Source organism: Mizuhopecten yessoensis, unplaced genomic scaffold, assembly GCF_002113885.1.
Source record: "Mizuhopecten yessoensis strain PY_sf001 unplaced genomic scaffold, ASM211388v2 scaffold10969, whole genome shotgun sequence".
NCBI classification, from domain to species: domain Eukaryota; kingdom Metazoa; phylum Mollusca; class Bivalvia; order Pectinida; family Pectinidae; genus Mizuhopecten; species Mizuhopecten yessoensis.
Genome location: NW_018408812.1, coordinates 453,176 through 474,405, shown reverse-complemented (window position 1 = coordinate 474,405; position 21,230 = coordinate 453,176). Strand labels below are relative to the sequence as shown.

Below are 21,230 nucleotides of genomic sequence, written 5' to 3'. Positions count from 1 at the left end.
GCAGTGTACTCACCATATATAGCTGTGTGATGCAGTGTACGCAATATATATAGCTGTGTGATGCAGTGTACGACAATATATAGCCGTGTGATGCAGTATACGCACCATATATAGCTGTGTAATGCAGTGTACGCACCATATAAAGCTGTTTGATGCAGTGTGTGTGATGCAGTGTACGCACCATATATAGCCGTGTGATGCAGTGTACTTCATTTTACCTTCTTGTATCTATTACATACATACATTGCATTCGCCTCTGTTTGTTACGTTTATCCCTCCAGGACTCCTCTGTGATGATTAGGGTTAACTAAAATTTCAAATTGGTGTAAACTACCTGTGAAACAGAAAAAGGAGATGCGTGAAAACCTTGAAATTAATGATTTTAAGATATTAAGAGGTGTTAATCTAATTTGTACAATTTCAGCATGAAGTATTCAAAACGTATCTATGACACTTAGTAACTGTTATACCGACTCACAATGAGTAGAAAACCGCCTACACTCACGTGTTTACTGCAAACCGGTTCAACTAATGGATGGGTAAAAGACGGAGAGCATGCAGTAAACGAATTTATTGACAAATAAAGCGTAATATTCAAAATGTTTATGTCAATTAGGATTTCTTATGTAGGTCACATGACATGTGAGTTTATCTATAGATGTACCTTGGTGTTGACACATTACATTTTTACTGTATACACCGAGATAAAGGTGTTGCAAAGTCAGTTATGATAAACTTGTCACTACTTGAAAGATTTATTTATACGGGTGTGTTAACATATTCTTGTTACGGTAGCTGAGTCGTGCCATTTCGTCTTTTCTACCTCTGGATCGATTGTAATTTTAAAGTGAGAGAGTACGTCATTTTAGGACAAAGGGACGAAAGGACAAATGACACGAGTAATCCCCCGTACCTTGTACTCGGTACATACATTGATATTCAAGGTCGAGGAATACATATCAAGTCTGTTATCGCACACACGGCCCTCTAAAGCTACAAGTGTAACGATATATTTGGGTTCATTACCTGGTAGACTCAGCTCGGGTACATTAGCGATAACACTTTGTGATGTATTAATGTTCGCTTGACATAAACCTACATTCTCCAACAAGGTAAGTTTGAGGATTAACATCCTCGGTACTCCAGGGGTTACGCTCACTTACACGCACTGCACCCCTGAAATATGTCATAGCGAAATTGAAGGCACGAAGATAGCTGTTTGATTTGTCTCAGGTGAAAAAGCTGACCAGTCGCTAGGCTGATACCTGTCGTTTGAAGATTACAGAGGAGCGACACCTTACTTCAAAGCCAGTATTTTTTTTTACCGTTACGCGACCGCGAGATTCTTTTGATGTACATCAAGGGATCGAATTAGTCTTCTTGTCTGTCTCATCAACAAGGTTGCGCACACCGAGTCTTCAATTTTGCTATGACATATTCCAGGGGTGCAGAGAACGAAAGTGAGCGTGATTGCCTACACACTAATATTTTCCATTGTTAAGTTGCTTTAGTGACATGCATTATTTGCTCTTCATCTTTTCCATTATTTCTGCTTCCGTGTTTATCTTACACTATTTTACAATTATATCACGCCAAAAAAACAACCGCACCTAAGAATAGATGCTACAATGATATTATGTTGTAGGTATGGATTCCTGTTTAATAAGCGTGAAAATTCGATTTTCCTTTCGTGAACCTCACTTTTCTTGATAGTAACGTCCCAGCTTCCCTCACCTACCGTGTTTACAGGGCGAGGATATGTCGATATATAAAATAATCATTTTTACTACCACCATGATCTGTTTAGCATGCAACCATGTACCGGTATCTCAATGGTAACCATGTTATCCTAATATACTTGTAAACACCTAATGTTATATCTTACTTGGAAATATGTAATCCGAAATCTTACTTATTATTACATTAACCGTTTTAAATAGATTTTTGCAATGTAATGTAATGCTAAATGTTACTTGAAATTCGGTAGTAACGTACTTGCTTCTTAAACTACAATGATTATTTACCAGAATAGTCTTTATGATGCTGTTTTTAAATTGTTTTAAACTTTTGGCTTTATATAATACAATCGGATCACTTCGAATTTTTCCGTCGCATGCTTGAGGTGATTCGATTAGTATAATACTAGCAAACATTTTTAGTAATGGCAAACATTATTAGTAATGGATGCCTTGAAAGTTAATGTTTCAAGTCTGATTGTTTCTGTATTTCAGCACCATGTGGGCTTCGGTGTATAGAACAACCATAATCGTACTCTCTGTGGCTGTGTGTAGTCGTGGAGCACCAACAGTACTTACTAAACTGGGAGAAATCGAAGGCATTGTAGAAAATGAAGTGCATCAATTCAGAAACATTCCTTACGCAAAACCGCCTGTAGGAAATCTTCGATTTTCCAAACCACAAGCACACGGACCATGGAATGGAGTTTTGGATGGCACCCAGTTTGGACCATCGTGTTTGCAGGAAGGTCCACCAGAGTATGAGAGGATGTTGCCACACCAGCGCCAATCCGAGGATTGTTTATCTCTTAATGTGTACGTGCCTGGGCATCCCTCTACGATGTCCAACAAGTCGGTCATGGTCTGGATCCATGGCGGGGCGTACTTGTTCGGACAAGCAATGTATTTCGATGCATCACACCTTGCACTTAATGGGGACGTGGTAGTTGTGACCTTGAACTACCGTCTTGGAGTTTTCGGATTTCTGACATCTTTGGATGGTAGAGTTCCTGGGAATAATGGAATCTGGGATCAACAGCTCGCATTAGAATGGATTCATGAACATATAACTTCTTTCGGGGGAAATCCCAGATCTGTGACGCTATTTGGAGAATCTGCAGGAGGCTTCAGCGTCACCCTTCACGCACTGAATCCAATGAACATAGGACTTTTTCATCGAGTGATTGCTCAAAGTGGAGTTCCTACTTCTACACTTACATTATGTCCTTCTTCCAAAACGATTTCCTCTGCTGTCGGAATTTCTTTAAATTGTACAGTTGACACTTTCGGAGAGGTTTTTATTTCCTGTTTGCGTCAAATATCCGCAGAACGTCTTCTCTCTGCACAGCAAGAAATAATACTGATTCCTGATCCATCAATGAAAGTAGAACTTCGAATAGGTCCTGTGGTTGACGGTTTATTGATTCCTGATGTTCCTTCAAATTTAATGACCAACTTGTCTTCACCGTCATATAAATTCTTCCGGACATTGGATTTTATAACGGGTATTACTAATCAAGATGGTTCAATCGTCAGTAAGAGTTTAAATACTATTGCTAAATTTGCTAATTTCGATATCAACCTCGGTGTTCCTTCCAATGTATTCTTCGGAATGCTTTTCCCTTCCTTGGTCTCTGCATTTTACGGTGATTCGGTGAATTTTACGTTGTCAAAGGGTTATGTTTGTCCTCTTTATGCAAGTTCTGACCTTACTGAACAAGCAATCAAGGTTGTAGACGCCTTTACTGACGCTATATTCGTGGTACCGTCGATCAGAATACTTAACTTCCATTCTAATGGTAACCCAGAGAGTAAGACTTACCAATACCTGTTTGAGAGACCTCACCTGGACACCCATGAACACAAGCTTCTTCCTCTGTGGATCAAAGGCTCTTCTCATACATCGGAACTTCTCTTTCTTTTCGGAATTCAGGATTTCTTTCGAAAGTACAACATTACAGTGGATCCTAATGATTTAGTGTTGTCACAACAAATGATGAAATATTGGAGTAATTTTGCTAAAAATGGGTATGTGTTCCTTTGCTGGATTTGGTACTTTATTTATCTTTTCATATTTCTTTGTATTGTTTTCTTTGTGTATTCTTAAGTCCCGTTTCAAGGTTTTGGCGTTAAATAACACTGTAATCAAGTATATATGATAAGACATTCGCTCAATTTATTAGTTATGAGGGGGAAAAGGAAGGAACATCAATAAGAAAGGAAAGAATGTAGGTAAAATAAAATATGGTAAGATGTGGGTAATCAAGTGGTTCTTTTGAAAATGTTTGCGTTCAAATTATATTGTTAAATAATCGCTTAAAGTCAGTATTGCCAATTGGTGCATTCGCGGTAATATTGAACATTTCAACCTCTACTATTATTCTTATGTTTAGTAAAATGATCATTGTCGTTAATATAGATCCATGTTCATATATTTACATTTCTGTAATGTATGTTATTCTCGAGAATGTGTTTAAATTCGACGATATTGTATACATAATGAGTTATTTCATTATAACCATAATTATCTCTTTCTTCTGATTCTATAGTTGAATTTATCTAAATTCTGTTGAATTTATCTAGTTGAATTTATCTAGTTGAATAATAAGTTAAAATTTTCATTATTTCAATTACGGTATTTGAAGGAAGTCGTTGGTGTTTTAAAGTTACAAATAACATTTTTATGAATAGCAATGGAATATAGCGTTAAAATCTATGAAGAAGTAACATCCTCGTTATAGCCACTGTAGGTCTGATGCTGGACCTGTAGTATCTAGCTGTATTATTATGACCATGTCGAAAAATGACTGAGTATGAATAAGCCAACACTGACCTTCTTATAGCTAATTGCAGCGCATGATATATTCAAATGTTTGGCCTGTTCTAATTTCGATTTTAGATATTGAGTTCAAATTACTTATTTTACACTTGGACATTATCGTTTTTTCCCATATGCTTTTACTATTGACATTACTTCCATAATGCTGTTTTTGGCAATCATCACGAGACATGCATGTGGATGCCCGAAGCAAAACACTTGTGCGATTCCTGTTGTCGTTCAGTTTTGTTTAGGTCTATCACAAACAGTTTTGTCATTGACCCAATGGTATAGATTTATTTACCTTTTTCTTTTCAGAGATCCGAATTCTGCCGATTTACCACTATGGAAAGCCTACGACAGTGACGAGAGATCCTTCATTAGTTTGGATACCGAGATCACCTTGAGGACTCGTCTATATGCTGACCGTGTGACCATGTGGGAAGAAACATTGCCAAATATGTTACAAACCTCCTCGCGCTACACTTAAACAGCTAATTCGATCAGAGAATTCCAATCAATGTACATCACGTATATTATGTTTTCAAGGACAAAAGACATACAATGATTTTTTTTTTTTATACCTAATGCTTCTTCATAAGTAGATTTCTTTTATCCAATCACTATTTTTGGAGAGAACAGGGAATACTTCTTTGGTTTGTTCCATTTGTTCGTCTATCAGCTTGGTTTCCGTGCAATAACTCCCCTTAAAAAGTAAGATTTTATTCAAATTTATACTGTATTTTCACATTGGCAAATGTTAGGAAAATTGTGATTGCCAAATGGAAGGAAGCATATATTTACGTATAAGAATATAAGGTTTTTACTTCAAGAGGGTTTATTGGTTTCCTTAAATTTACTAAATGTTTCGAGTTCAATACAAAAAATATGTCAAGTTAGTGTCATTTTGTACCTTTGGCTGACTATTTTATATCTAATTATGAATACTCCTTGTATGCATACAGATTCAAGTCCACACCATCATAAAGCATTATTAATCATGTTCCTGAACTCGGCTGTCGCTGTTCAGTTCACATTATTTTCTGCAGACCCGCTGTCGCCCATCCGCCTTGGCCCCTTTTGCATGACGTCAAGGCATGCGAGTCGAGCCACCTTGTATCGCCATTGAAGAATTGGGAACTTTAAAGGACACCGATATATCTATACATTTTGGCTGTGCGTACCGACAGTGTTCCTTGTGGTGCTTGCAGGATTTGTCTATCTGTTCCTCATGTGTGACAAAACAATGTATTGGTCTTGGGCCGATGTTATCACCAATTGATTGCGTTGGTTGCCCAAACAATTCCAGAACAGATACAGTCTTATAGGTCTTAAATGTTGGAAAGCCGCCTGTCGAATGTCCTTTTTACCTTAAAAATATTAATTAATAAAATCTTTCTTTAGAAATTTAATAAAGAAAAACTAACATTTGACAGGTTTTCGGTTAGTACTTCGAATAAATGTATTTTATTTGTTAATGCAGAAAACCAAAAAAGATAGGTTTCAGTGAACCATATGGCCTTTTCATACATTTGCTACTCATCAGTGGTACGAAACGTCTAACGAATTATCACCTATATCTAAAGTGACCCTAAACATATGTGGAATTTACTACATCAGTGATTGTACATTCCGTACGCAAGAAATATAATTCGGGTTCCGCACGGTTCGATGTTGCAAGTATTGTTAATATTCCATATCATATATGATAACGTCATAACCTCCACATTACATTGACGACACATGTAAAAAAGCATAACAACCAATTAGAGAGAAGGTTGATTCAAAACTTGTTGAGGTTCTCCTTTTTATTTATAAAGTGTTCATTGGAGGATATCCTCTTGAGTACAGTAATACCTTACTTCATTGCCTTCTTTGAACAGAAAGTTCACAACAAAAGGTTTCCTAGTCGCCCGTACTGCTAAAAACCTCATATATCTATTGCATTCATACAAAACTCCAATGCTTACATGCGGGGCATACAACAAGATTATCTCAGTATTTGTATGCTCTTGCCAATCTCTTTCATTCCACTATATAATTGAGGTATGAGTCGGAATCCTAGTTGTGTAATACAGTTTAGCGAGTTATTAACGTGGGCTTACATTTCTCGATTTTGATCCAAAATTTGAAAATTAAAAGATTATAATTACGCGATCTAGACATTGATGGAAGTAAAGTTTCGCGGTGTTTTAGTACAATGATGGGAAATTCAGCATATTAAGTGTCAAATAGTCAAATGAATAGACCTTATTGAGAAACAACAAGTAAAGTGCTTTTTGTATAACAAATAATCAACAAATAATTAGATGTGTGATATAACCTATAGCTATTTTCGGGGTTTTTTCACACATCATTACACTTTATATATATCAATCGTCATAACCACGTTCTTGCTATTCACGACAATACAGTTATAAAGTGTATTGTTGCGATTCATTTTTACGCAATCACGTTATTGGCCCGCGAAACCGCGAAAATATCATCCCCGCGGAAATATTCTGCTATACGGTAGTACCGCATTATATCAGTTGCGTCATGTATGCATGTATCTCCATAGAATGCCGAGGAGCGATTTGTTTCTTAAATACTTTGATATGTATATTAAACGCCTAATCGTAAACACTACAGCGGCGCTTGATTAATGCTGCCGGGGTCAAATAGTAAAAAAAAATATATCAAAAATTGTTATCAATTTTACAAATAAATTCGATTATATTTACCTCATGAAATACACCTTATGTGCAGTGTGTTAAACCTCAGCATATAGTATTCAGTAACTCCAGTAAATAAGCACACGAAATATTTACTACCTGACCGACCATACAAGACCAGTCGACCGGGTTGTCGACATGTTCGGTGCTGACGTACTTTCACCTGACGTTATCTGACATCTTGCCGATTGTACAGTGTGTCCATCAACAACAGATAATCTGTTAGGCCATATATGAACTTCTCTGCTACTCGCTATCACCGCACAGACATTGTCCAGTGGACAATAAGGTAGTATACATTGTATTTATATATAATTTAAACTGTTACAAAACTGCATTCTGATTGTATGTTTTGATGGGGTAAAATTATATCGTAAAAGTAACCATATTAGCGTTCACGTTTTTTTAGGCACATAATATCAGATCTTTGACGCAGGTATACAAGACTACTAACTCTGTACAAGTACCAGGTACAAAATCACACTTAAGTAACTTTTTATGATCAATTAAACAGAAAAACGGTCGCCCTGAGAAATGACGACGTTGATATATGTTTCGTAACTTTATTCAAAACATTTAAAATATCGAGAGTTTATTATTACATACTAGAAATATTTTCCGCTGCATTCCACAAACCAATTGGAGAACTTGAAATGTGCATATTCGTTATTGTACTTAATTGTGACGTCATAGGAGCCATGCACTGATGCCTCATTCAACAATGCAAAGCGATTTGGACCTTCTGAAGCAGATGCTACTTTCTTACAAACTTAACATAAGTGTATGAGGAAACGATTAAGTATTGACATGCATGCGTGGTCCCTCACTCAATAAAATTAATTTGTCCGCGATGGAGGCGATTTGAAGAAAGTTGCACGGGCAATTTTTAGAAAATAAGGACGCGTATATATTGATGTCTTATAACGCATGTTATTAACTAACGAAAAATGTCATTACGTCGATGACCTGATAAAATCAACAAAGTCACTTTTGTGTCGCCACTTATGAAGTCGCAAGTCGAGTCGTGAGACCAACTATTATTATGGAATATTTAAATGGCAGTTTTTCACATTTATTGACCATTTCTGTGTTTCAGTAAAAATGGCCACCATCCTTTCCCACATGTTGTTGATGACGATTCCTGTTATAGTGATCGGTCAAAACAATCCGACCGTTCGTACAAGAATGGGAGAAGTGCGAGGGATACTGGAAAACAATGTGAATCAATTTCGAAATATACCGTATGCTAAACCTCCGGTTGGACCATTGAGATTTGCCAAATCAGTTCCATCTGATCCTTGGACAACGGTCAGGGATGGCACTCAATTCGGACCTTCTTGTCTGCAACCACCATATCCCGAGACCGATAAATTCTTGCCAAACCTGAATAAATCTGAAGACTGTTTGTATCTCAATGTGTACGTTCCAGGAAGTGTTGTAGCTGGGTCTAACAAGCCAGTGATGGTGTGGATACACGGCGGGGCTTTCCTTGTGGGACAGGCCATGCTTTATGACGCGTCCTTCTTAGCAAAAACAGGGGATGTGATCGTTGTAACAGTTAATTACCGTCTAGGTGTATTTGGGTTTTTAAGCACAATGGATTCAATTTTACCTGGGAATTACGGTCTTTGGGATCAACGCCTTGCTTTGCAGTGGGTTAAAACTAACATAGCGGAGTTCGGAGGGAATCCAAGTTCCGTGACTCTATTTGGAGAATCTGCCGGATCTATAAGCGTTTCCTTGCAATCTATCAATCCTATGAATAGAGGACTATTCCAAAGAGTGATTGCTGAGAGTGGTGTGTCTCTATCGAACATCGCCGTCTGGGATAATTCTTCATCATTTGCACGCGATGTTGGGGTCAGTCTAAACTGCTCATCGACCACCGGTAAACTTGATGATGCGTACGTACGATGTATGCGTTCCATTCCTGCTGCTAAGCTTTTAAACACCCAAAATGTTGCACTATTTATGCAGTCTGATAATTTTGGGCCCGTTCTCCACCCTATAATAGGACCAGTGATTGATCACACTCTCATTACTGACAGCCCATATAAGTTGCTTAGCAACACTTCGTCGCCTTCTTTTCAGTTCTTTCGGTCGTTAGACTACATGGCAGGGAATGTAAACCAGGAAGGTTCGCTTTTTCTCGAAAGGCTAGCTAAAATTGGTAAATCTAAGAACTTCGACTTTAAGACAGGTGTTCCAACAAGCGTTTTCTGTAACTACCTGGTGCCCATATTTACTGCTACATTTGAGGCAGTGTCGAGCCGTACAATATCCCCAGCTAGCGCCTGTTCAACATACGGTAGGTCCGATGTAGCTGCGCAAGCCAGCAGTGTACTGGATTGTTTTGCCGATGTCAACTTCGTAGTTCCAGCCATAGAATCTCTGGGTATACACTCAGCGGGAAACATCCTTACCTCCACCTATCAGTATATGTTCAATAGACCAAGCATCGACACGCCTTCCTTACAATCTCTTCCTCATTGGTTTGTCGGAGCGCCGCACGCTTCAGAAGTGTTTTTCTTGTTTGGCGCACAGGAGTTGAAGAGTAAATTCAACATCACTGTTTCCGCAGCAGACATGGCCCTATCACAGCGGATGATGACACACTGGACCAACTTTGCGAAAATTGGGTAAGTGTAGTGAAATATGAGCTGTTAATGATAGTAGAATGATCTATCACTGATAAAATATATGCCGGAAATCATAAACACGCAAAAACGTTAAGGGTGTATTGAAACCATGGGTTAGTACGTTTTTCTTAACACATTTTGTTCGGATAATGTCTATCAATGTACAAATAAAACATCGTAGACAGGATCAGCGTACATTGTAGTTACTTGACCTTGTGAATGGTCGCAGTCTATTACAAGTTAGGTTCATCTCAAGAAGAAGTGGGAGTTTTGGTATATTTTTCGGCTTATAATTCTCCATGACTGATCCCTTACATATCAACAGATGCTCTACTAACAGTACTTAAATGGTATAGCAAAGTGGCGGAAGACATTGATTAAGCTTTCCAGTGTATCATATATGCCCGTTGGATAACTGAATATTTAAATTCAACTTCTTTTACACCAAACGTCAAAAACCCAGGAGTCAGACCATCGAAACGTCAGTGTTTCTTTCGATGCACATATTCCCTTGCACTTTCTGCGCTTACATGGCTACATGTATGCTATTGTAAGATCGCAAGAGGCTGTAACTATTTGCTCCCTTTACGGTCTGGTTTTTCTTCTAAGAATCTATTTGGGGTCACCCTCGATACTCCGGGAGTTACGCTCACTTTCATTCTCTGCAACCTTGAATATACTTAGCAAGATCGAAGGTTCAGTGTGCACCACCTTGTGGATGAAACACGAGAAGACCAGTTTCATCCTTTGATGAACATCAAAAGAGTCTGTCGGTCACATAAAATTGAGTGGATTTGAAATCGGGTGTCGCTCCTCTGTAATTATCAAATGAATATTAGCCGAGCGATTGGTCAGGGTTTTTTTAAAACTGAGATCAATCAAAAAGCTACTCGCATGCTTTCGATTTTGCTACGACATATTCCAGAAGTGCAGAGAGTGAAAGTGAGCGAAACCCATGGAGTATCGAAGACATACTTATTAATTTGTTGTTTATTTTATCAGGAATCCGAACATGAACAACAACCCGATGTGGATTCCGTATGACATCAGTCAGAGATTCTATATGGATTTCAACTCGAACGTGACGTTAAAATCACACCTGTATAAGGCCCGCGTGTCACTGTGGCTTGGCGACCAGTCTGATCTATTGTCGGCCTTACAGTCCGTTATCGTAGGGAGGGGAACGGAATAGGCGTCGCTCAATAAAGATTGTTTGTTTGAAATTGTGTCATTTTTTCTTTAGTTTCGATGTGTTATAATCACTAGAAATTCGAAGTAATGAGGCACCTACTAAAACATTAGTTAGTCATAGCTAAAATCAAACAAAGTAAACATTTAACTCCACCATCCGGCCATTTCGTTAATTGAGAATTCATATGAGGTAATTTTACAGGTGAAAAGAGTGAAAATATATGTCTAAAACATTGGAAGAGGTACAGCAAAAGACACATATAAAACCCTTCGTCGCCCTTCTAACACTCTTTCTGATTGGATATCTTGCCGGGGTCTATATTTTGTTAGAACCCGCTCTGCCGTGGGCTAAAAACGCACGTGCGAGGGGAGAAAACTCAAACTAGAATATCTCTTCATAACAACAAAGATGGCGTCCGACACACACAAGCATTCGAGGTTTGCAAATCATTCACAGGATGAAATGGCTTACAAGCAATCTAAAACGACAGTAAATTCAATGAAAAAGCCGCTAGGGTGCTCATTACAAATATGGTTGTGTATTGTCCAAAATATTGCCGAAAAGGTGTCCGGTAGGGGCTATTTTTGTTGCAGACAAGCAAAACTCAAAGTCACAAAGTGACTTATAATTTTGCAGAAACAAAAGTAATAAAAGATTGTCAGGGTGACACAAATTCGTAATCTCTGTGTTAGGAGGGGTCTACGGGCTCATAGACCCCTTTGGTCTTTATAGACCTCTCGCCTTCTGTTCGGGGTCTATAAAGACCAGACGGGGCCTAGGGAGCTCGTATACCCCTCCTAACCTAGATATAACTAATATTATGACGTTAACAATAAATAGCTTTTGGATATAAGAGATAATTAATCATTTAATTAGTGTCTGTGAGGGGTTGGAAGGTTCTGGTCGGCTGGACGCCTCACGACAAGATATGGAACAATATATGAAACAGAGACCCTCTGCTGCGACAGGGAAATCCCCCCTTGATGAACTACAGAAAGGACTGGCGTGGAAGGAAGTGGTGAGGAAAGCCCGATCATGATCACCATCAGAACTGAATGGTATGGGCATACTTAAACTTTGGCCCTGGACGCTTTTGAATATGATATGGAGAAAAGGAATGCATGCAGGCAACAGATGGAATACTTGTTTCCAAGGAAGAGAAATCTGCCACCTTGGCTCATTCAGGACCATATAATCCTGAAAGTAAAAGGAAAAAATGTTTTTTGCAATACTTGCAAGAAGAAGTTCCCGTATAAGACACCGAATACATAATTGTGCAGAAAGGCAGGATTCAATGATTCCCTGGATGCATTGGACATTCGGTACGTCAAGATCAATCAGGGAGACTTCACAATCGTTTGGTTTGACCACCCCAACCAATACGGCTATGTCTCACACAAATCTATCCTCAAGGCTCTGGGGCACTATCACTACCCGGAATACATCCAGGGAATTGTAAATATCGATTTCAGCTTAACCCTGCTCCGGTTCCTAGTACGACAGATAGTGACTTCCTAGCAAGCATTGATGGCATTATAACAGGATGTATCATCTCTGTCGTGCTATTTATGACGGGGTCTAGCTATAATGCGGCTTATTGGGAAAAACTAAAGGATCAAACACAACCACCAAATACTGGTTACATGGGCGTCTTGGTAATTATAACTATGACGCATGTGTAAGCGTGTGGATTTTTATCAGCTTTAGATGAAACCGTGGGGTGGGCAAGGATGAAATTTGAACCAAGGGAATCAAGGAGTCTTTTTCTTAAAGACATTGAAGAAGACTAGAAATATCAAGTTCTCGATACAGCAAAAAGAGATATCAAAATTTGCTACAGAGATATCAAAATTTGTGGACTATCCAATCTAGCTCTTGCGGAAGTGGTTTGATGATAGCTCGAATGACGTCAGGAATATCAAACGACGGATGGTGACTTGAAGGTTATCAACGAAAAAGAGCTGCCGGGAAAACTATAGTCGTATGTTTACCAGCATATGATTCTTCATCACCTAACAGGGCCTCTTGAGAAGAAGATCAAGCATACCTCAAAAGATGACTCCGAGTATCTGCAAGTTTCACCAGTGTCGGCCTGTACACCACGAATTCCAGACTATAGCTCCCAATATCATCATCGTTTGAAGAATTCAACGTAGCATAATCTCGATTAGTAATGAGTGTCAGGGACTCCAAAGACCAGCATATCAGGAATGCCGGGATCGGGATTCCAACAGGAAGAAAGTAGTAATCTAGCATCCCTGTCCGTCAAACATAAAGCAGACTTATAGATACCGTGACAGGAGGACAATGTGTGTGGACTAGATGGGAGTCAACAGCCGTGGTCAGATATCTGGAAGCTGGAACCATACATGATCTAGTTCCACATTATACAGTCGGTGCACGACGTGTTATCAACACCTACAAGCTAACGACCAGAATAACCAACCGTGCAGCTTAACCTACAAAATGTCGGCGTACAGCACCGCTTTTAAAACGAGGATGATATTCGTGGAGACATTGTAAGGTTGCGCGGGAGCTATGTAGCAGACGCGCCGGTGGTTAAAAGACATAGGATATTTACGAAAGAACGGCCCTTTGTAAGATTCAGAAAGACGAGTGAGACAACAACAGCGTACTAGGGCGATGCATGGTGGAGCTCAGGTTCGGGAAATGCATGTGGATTTAGGACGCAGACTGGTCTTCCCACATGTCGACCAATCCAATCTACATCCAAACATTCAACTCCGGGCACAGCAAGGGAAAAGAAGGAACCTAGTACCAGGGGAGCCGGTCGTTCCCTGGGAGGACTGACGTCATCAGGCGTATGAGCGCGAGAAATGAATTAAAAGTACGCCGGCCTAGTAATAAAGTGCGGGTACGGGATGGAGTCTGTGAGTGTTCGTGGCAATTCGCGTAAAAGGAAGAAACCGAAAGAGCTGTACAACGACTGGCAGCAACAGCAGGTAATTCATCGAGCTAGATTTGGTGGAGAAGGGAGGACAGGAGCTGGAAGCCATCGACGGCCAGTGATTTGGTAAATCACTGTTGACTCTCTCGATGATATATGCTCTTACTGTCCTTATAAGAAGTTGACATATAATTACTTCCCTTATACAACGGAACCTATGAAAAACGAACTTCGTACATACAAATTATATTTCTGTGTGGAATATAGGAATTTAGCAGGTTCAAGTTACGTACAATGTCCTGTTCGGAGTATGCGGAGTTCCTACTGCACATGTTATTTGTTGAGGTGACTCTACAAGATACAAGTATACAAGAGTTTTTATTTCCCGTCGATTTTGCAAAACATACAACATAAGCTACAAAGAGCTTGTATTTCGACAAAAACATGAGTATAATAGCAGAGACAAAACATAACAACATGAAAATTTGAAGAAAAAAACATGTACTGTACTGTAAGCACAGAAAAAGAGTTTATCACATGAAAAGCATTTTGTACACAGTTAGGTACATTTGTATACGGTAAAGCACACTAGCACATATACCATATGCCTGAACACATCAGCATACAGGTAGCATACAGCACGAAAACGCAAACCACGTGCACTGGCAGCCTTTTGACACATCACAGAAAAAACAGGTTTGCTAGGATATACATAGGGTACATCCGCCTTCCCTCTTACGGATCATTAATACATATACATCTATCATACTATAGAATCTCCGTGCATATTACTCTCATAATACATATTGGGTAGAGGAGTAATTACAACAGTGTAGACAATAAAAGATTGATCCGCTCCTGTATCAAGACACTTAAACTGAAAACACGGAACAGTTCTATTAAGAAAAAAATAAAGAAAAAAAGATGTGATAAAACCGATATTTACAAATATTTACCATCATATGGCATTGCCACTATATAACCCTACCAAATTCAGTTGGCATTCATTTATGCTATATATGCCACTGACCGATTTTTAGATTGTTAACGCGCTTCATTGAATTTGTCTTTGTCCAGTTGGCATTCATATTGTCTATGAATGCCAACTGAACGCAGTTCAATGCTTTAATAATAATGCCTTCAGCTACTGAAAGCCGAATGCAGCATCTATACTGACCGTATCTTTGAATAATAATGCTATTGATCATGATTTGTATGCAATTCTATTAATTTCACTTAATCAACAAGAACATAAACTATATCTTATAGAATTCAACGTGAATATAACATTTAAAAATAAATAATTAAAAACTATTTTCACTTTAAACAAGCTCTTAGATTTATATAAATGTATACTGAAATAAATAAAAAATGAAAAAAAATGTAATTGACTGATTGTTTTGATTATTGTTTACCTTAAAAATCACTTTTTGTCGATGTGATGTATACCCGTTCAGGTACCTTCCTCTTTATTCCTGCCAGTTCAGGTATCTTTCATGTTTTTAGTACAACCCCGATTGAAGGGACATCATTGTAGTCTGCTTTCCTACAAGCATACAAATGACCTGGCTTGCAATGGTGGGAGTGACAGGCCGATTACCAACTTTCGTTTTGCACCGATAGGACAACATAGGAAGTCCATCATGCTGAACGAACATATTGTGAAAGGTAATGAGTTTAAGTTATGTATTCCTTATCGTCATGTCTAATTAAGTCTTTATATTTTGCAACAGTCGAGGTGAACATCAAAACCAACAGATCATTTTATGTGTTTAGAAGATTAGTGATGCAAGAATTTTATTTAATATCTTTCGCTGTATCTTTCGCTGTATAATACATCGTTGTAAGCTTTTAGCTTTTGGAGATGTCTTGATTCTATTTCCTTTACTTATATATAGTGTCCAACCGGTTGCGCATAAATGATGAAAGTCCGTTATTTACACATTGATTTTTTGTGGCAGTTCGCATATATATTAGAAACTACAGAACTAAGCTCAGTAGAGCTATTTCTGCGACAAATAATTATATACAAATAAAACAAAAACATTGCATGGAAATTAACATATAGGAACACACTGTACATGAATAAATGAAAAGTAAAATAAAGTAGACTTTGGTGACATAATTTATGATCAGTTGGTGTTAACATAACAATATCTAACAGCTCTAGACAGATTAAATGATACATGTGAAGAGTGTGTCACAGGACATGTGGTTGGGCCAATCCCTACCTAGCCCTATGACACTAAAACAGATCAAGTCTTGTAAAATTAACTAATCACGTACATGTACGGTTAAACTTTGGAAAACATGACTGGATTTCTAAACTATTATCACAGCATTATGGTATTACTTTTTGAAAAAATACATTTTTTTTATTTTATTTAAATGGACATTAAGCAAGACTTCAGAATAAAAAAACAACAACAAATGATCAAAAAGCAACAATCACTTAAATAAATACAGCATTTTCCAATGGTGTATAGCAGGACAGGTGGTTTGGTCGGTTCCTACTTAACATGCCCTCTGATACAATAAAATACATGACAATTAACTTAACACTATTAAGTCATAGACCTGTTCTACATTAAATTATGTACATTTAATCCTCTGTATATATATATAACAAGTTTAGTTAGACACCTACATCATTGTCCGATTACAGTTACACTCATTGGAGATGTTGATTAAGAGATTTTGTGTCTCTGGTTGAGGGGATGCAATTCCTTAAACTGTGTTTGTTATTAAGGTCATAGGAGTGTATTGATAAACGGAAGTAGAAAGTACATCCCTAGTTCAAAATCCAATGAAGGGAGACAGTATCACAATTTCCACATATTCTAATGTTTAATATTAAACTGATGAATATTGTATGTTTATTATTGACAGAACAGTGTTTTTCTCTCAATATTAAAGTATTTCAAAGCAATGCAGGCATTAATTCATTTTTTTCATCATTGAGCCACATGTATCCATTTTTCTGTACTTCAGGAAACCGCGGCTACCTATTTCACTACTGTGAAGTTTTTCAAGAAAGATAACTCCTACCTGCAATTATAATGTGCATATGGTTTTATTATAAAATGTCATTTTTTAATCGTTTATAGATAATTTATTTGACATAATTTCAGCATTTATTAAATTGATATACATTAATGCAATACTCATCTATGGCAGTATCATTTTTATTGACATTAAGTTTGCAAAAAATTGTGTCTTTCATTTTTTTTTCTGAAATCACCCCTTTTTACATAAATTTCGATTAATAAATCCTTAAAATTATTACAACCTATTTTTTTTTGTGGCAGAAAGTTTTCTTTACTTCAAAGTAATATAACTACAAAATTTGAAGAAATTCTACTGAGAAATGAAAGACACAATCCTATTACCTTAAAATTCATGTCCATTAAAGTGGATGTGTTCACTTTGCAGATATAGCTGAGCTCCATGCTAGACTGTTGGACCATCATCCGGTGCTACAAGGTCATGTCAGCTATTTCATCAAAGAGTTTGAGGTAAGGTGAACAAATGTCTCGTCGCAAACTGCAGGCACAGCAGCGTTGCGCCTTGGACCGCTCATACAACTCCCAGTTATTAATTGCAACAGGGAGCATGAGTCTCAAATGACAAATCAGAGTCTTAAAGTGAACGAACAAATCAAAAACCCTTTATTTATATATATGACCCGGGTTCAACCCTAGTACGGAACAAAACAAAAAGAGATGCAGCTTGATATATATATATTGGGTCTTTGTTGACTGACATAAGGCAATTATAGTTAATTTGATGACAGGGTCAGTTTAAACTTTATTCACTGTATCCAAAAGAAGGTCCCCTCCTCCCTATCACACACACAAATATGAACAAGGATCTAATACATATGCATGAATGCCGCCCCCCCCCCCCCCCCCCCCCCCAATTTAAAAGGATGTAGCACCAAACATGCACCCCCTCAAACTTTCACAGAGATTATTGAGATATAGGGATACCTGGCAAACCTCCTCTCTGCCTGTTACAGACAGATGCAGGGAGCAGCAAGCATACCTCTCTTTAACCCACAGCCCATTAAACTATCTGATGATACTTGATGGAGCAACATTTGGGCCTTTCCAAACTTCAGCTGACCCTCTCAAATTTTGAGACAGCAGCATTTTATTATTTACGTCATGTTGACCAATTTTAGTTTGCAAAGCTTAGCACAGATATGTGTAGAAATTTCACATTCAATAGATATTTATCATGACTATAATTTGTTTTGTGCAGGAGAAGAGGGGTGACAGAGAAAAAGAGAGACTAGAGAAAATGTCAAGAGAAATAAATACGATGAACAAGACATTACTACCAGAAAGTTTGGATGCCATGCAGGTTTACTTGGCAAACGTGTCCGCCAAGTGTAAGTGTTAAATGTTATCTTATTTTACTGATATCCCGGTACAAAGACTAGCGAATTTAAAAGTTGGATGTCAGCATGTAATCATATTAGTGTCATTAGGATGGTAAGATATTTCTTTGAAGTACTTGATGTCCTGCAGTGTTCAGTTAACCCTTTCACCCTTATGTAACTTTAGTAGACTCTAATATGCATTGATCTGGATGAGTCCATTATGATCTACAGTGGTGAAAGGGTTAACCTTGGCATTGAGATGGCACCAAAATGATTTTTTTTAGCCCACCCCCATCAAATCGCTTTTCATCTGTGGCCTTTCTGTCCATTTATCTTCAGACTGAAAACAATTCTTATTTTCAGTGATTTTTAACAATAACTAGAGATCTTTCTCAACTTTGATATACATGTTGAAGTGCTCTTCCTATAAGCATACAAATGACCTGCCTTGCTATCTACTTTAACTTAGTCAATAGTTATGCATGGTTTTTTAAAGACTGATCAGAGGAACAAGATGGCTGCCAGATGGCCATCTTTGATTTTGACAAAATTGTTTTCACCAATTCTCAAGAACAACTGGATAGATCTCTTGGGCCTTATTTGGTGTGTGGGATGTATATTGATATGCCAGGCAGATGATATAATTTGATGTGTAGTATGAATATGGTACAAGTGGGAAAGATGAAATTATTTAATTTGTGGAATGTGTATTATTTGATCTGTCAGTCTTCAATAATAAACTGCTCTGACTTGTAGTTATAAATAAATATTGAGCAAAACAAAAATATGGTGCGTATATATGGATGAAAGACATATTTAAATTGTCACAAAAATGTACATATAGGTTGTGTGGTTGTTTAAAAAGAATTGAAATGTTTTAATATGATGATTCTGTGTTCTGTTATTCTAAAGTGAAAGTAGCCACAGAAGTCTGCCACAAAATAGAAGAAAAAGGAAACAATGTTGAGGTAAAAACCATATTTTTCTCTATCTTCTCCCTGGTAAAAACATGTCCGACTTCCTGCTTGAAAAAACGTGCATCTTCTCACAGTAAATAGGAATTCTCTTCTTGTTTACAAAATGTCTCTTCTCTTTGAAGAAAATGTCTCCTCTCCTCGGCTAAAAGTGTCTTTTATCAAATGTAATACTGTTTCTCTTCTCACCAATATTCTCTTCTCCCTGATGAAATTGTTTTCTCTTTACACTGTTAAATTGAATCACTTCTCGCTGGTAAAAAGTGTCTCTTCTCATTAATAATTTGTTTTCTTTAATTTTCTTGGTAATTTTTTTCAATATACTTTTTTTCCCCTGGTAAAATTATTTCTATTCTCACTTGTAAAATGTGTCTTTCCTCACTGGAAAGACATGTACAATTCAATGCAAAATATGTTATTGGTTAGAGCAATGGGATTACACAACATATGTAGCCTGTTGTTTCAATACAGGAAAGACCTGTTAGAAAGTAAGTACATTGAATAATTGATACTTTGAACACACATTTTAAATGTTGACAGTTTTGTGTAATAAAGTATTGACAATATTGTTACATACTAAAAAGCTAATTTAAAGCATATGTAGGAAACATTGTACTTCTGAAAAATAGATTATTCTCAAAGAATAGGATGTATACAGTACAGTACTAATGTATAAGAATACCCACACTATTAAAATGTTTCCTGTGATTTCAGACTTCTATTTTAGAGGAGGGTAGAGAAAGAAGAAACAAGGACTGGGAGACTTATACCAACATGCAGCTCAATAAATGTGAACAAATTGACGAGGACTTTGAAGAACAAATCAAAACGTTACACAGACATTACAATGAACTGGAGGACAAACTAACAAACTCGTCAAATCTGGCAGCGCAATAAACTAAAAACCATATGTAATTTCTGCGTCACTGTGTTATATGGAAGCAATCAGAAATATTCAGTGTGTCGTGAGGCAAAGTGAATAGTCTCTAACTTTTTGCAACAAGATATTCACCTGGATATTCATTCTGTCATGAAAAATATATTCTCATTAATCGCAACATAACAAATATTTTTGCCATTTTCAATCTCTCACAGAACCTAGTGGGACAATAGCCTTTTTTCTCTCCATCCTAAGATTGATTTATATCAGAAATGTGTTAAATAAAATCTCAACCATTTCTATGTCTTGCTTAGAGACTAATTCAGTAGGGGCGAGGCTGACCCGGAACAATTTCTGGTAGTATGATTGTGTTTATAGGATTATAGAGTTGGTATCTAGAATGTTTCCTTGTTATGACTTCTGGAAAATCCCCAGTGCGGGGCTGAACCCACTATGTTTGTTTTTGCATTGCCAGTAATTGTATATATGGTTATGGGGTAGAAATTTCAACTCCTTCCAAGCAATCACCTAGGATGGGCCTGGACCTTGGGGGCAAGCCTGGTATCATCAATGTAGTTGTTAGTGGTAAGGTGGTGAGGGAACAGTATCATTCTTCCTGTGGCTCACCCTTCAACTCCCAGTGTCACATTAGGTAAAATATGATCACATTGTCCTATTTATATGTACAATAAAACATGGTTAAGATCGTTGAACCTGAGTAAAAGTAGGATTTCAAAGCAAAAATGAAACTTCGGGCCTGAGATGATTCATATCACTTGTTTTTACACTACAGACCAAATGTAGTGCACTAAAATAGTATTTTAAAGATTTGTATTTCTTCTGCAATTTGGCCCCACCCCTCTGCCCAAATGGGGCCACACCATCCATTCAACATTAAATCCCACTGGCCCATAGATGCTCCAAATTTTATTTGGTTAGAATCCTGTCATCAATAAGTTAACAGATTTTAAAGAAACACCAATAT

At 37.5% G+C, this 21,230-nt stretch overlaps 3 protein-coding genes across 3 annotated transcripts; all 3 read left to right on the top strand.

The window, feature by feature from the left end:
- The first annotated feature begins 1,007 nt into the window (after nucleotides 1–1,007).
- Nucleotides 1,008–5,911, top strand: LOC110464176 (acylcarnitine hydrolase-like). The gene is made up of 3 exons (XM_021519251.1): nucleotides 1,008–1,112; nucleotides 2,232–3,764; nucleotides 4,873–5,911. Exons 2-3 carry the CDS (start codon nucleotides 2,236–2,238, stop codon nucleotides 5,042–5,044), a joined length of 1,701 nt encoding a protein of 566 aa, XP_021374926.1. The 5' UTR covers nucleotides 1,008–1,112; nucleotides 2,232–2,235; the 3' UTR covers nucleotides 5,045–5,911.
- Nucleotides 5,912–7,468: 1,557 nt separating this feature from the next.
- On the top strand, nucleotides 7,469–11,106 carry LOC110464177 (liver carboxylesterase 1-like). Its single transcript, XM_021519252.1, has 3 exons — nucleotides 7,469–7,557; nucleotides 8,365–9,907; nucleotides 10,910–11,106. The coding sequence occupies exons 2-3, from the start codon at nucleotides 8,370–8,372 to the stop codon at nucleotides 11,097–11,099; spliced, it is 1,728 nt and encodes a 575-aa protein (XP_021374927.1). The 5' UTR covers nucleotides 7,469–7,557; nucleotides 8,365–8,369; the 3' UTR covers nucleotides 11,100–11,106.
- Nucleotides 11,107–15,538: 4,432 nt separating this feature from the next.
- LOC110464182 (biogenesis of lysosome-related organelles complex 1 subunit 5-like) lies at nucleotides 15,539–20,543 on the top strand. Its single transcript, XM_021519258.1, has 5 exons — nucleotides 15,539–15,675; nucleotides 17,440–17,522; nucleotides 18,271–18,400; nucleotides 19,304–19,359; nucleotides 20,080–20,543. Exons 1-5 carry the CDS (start codon nucleotides 15,651–15,653, stop codon nucleotides 20,260–20,262), a joined length of 477 nt encoding a protein of 158 aa, XP_021374933.1. The 5' UTR covers nucleotides 15,539–15,650; the 3' UTR covers nucleotides 20,263–20,543.
- Nucleotides 20,544–21,230: the final 687 nt, after the last annotated feature.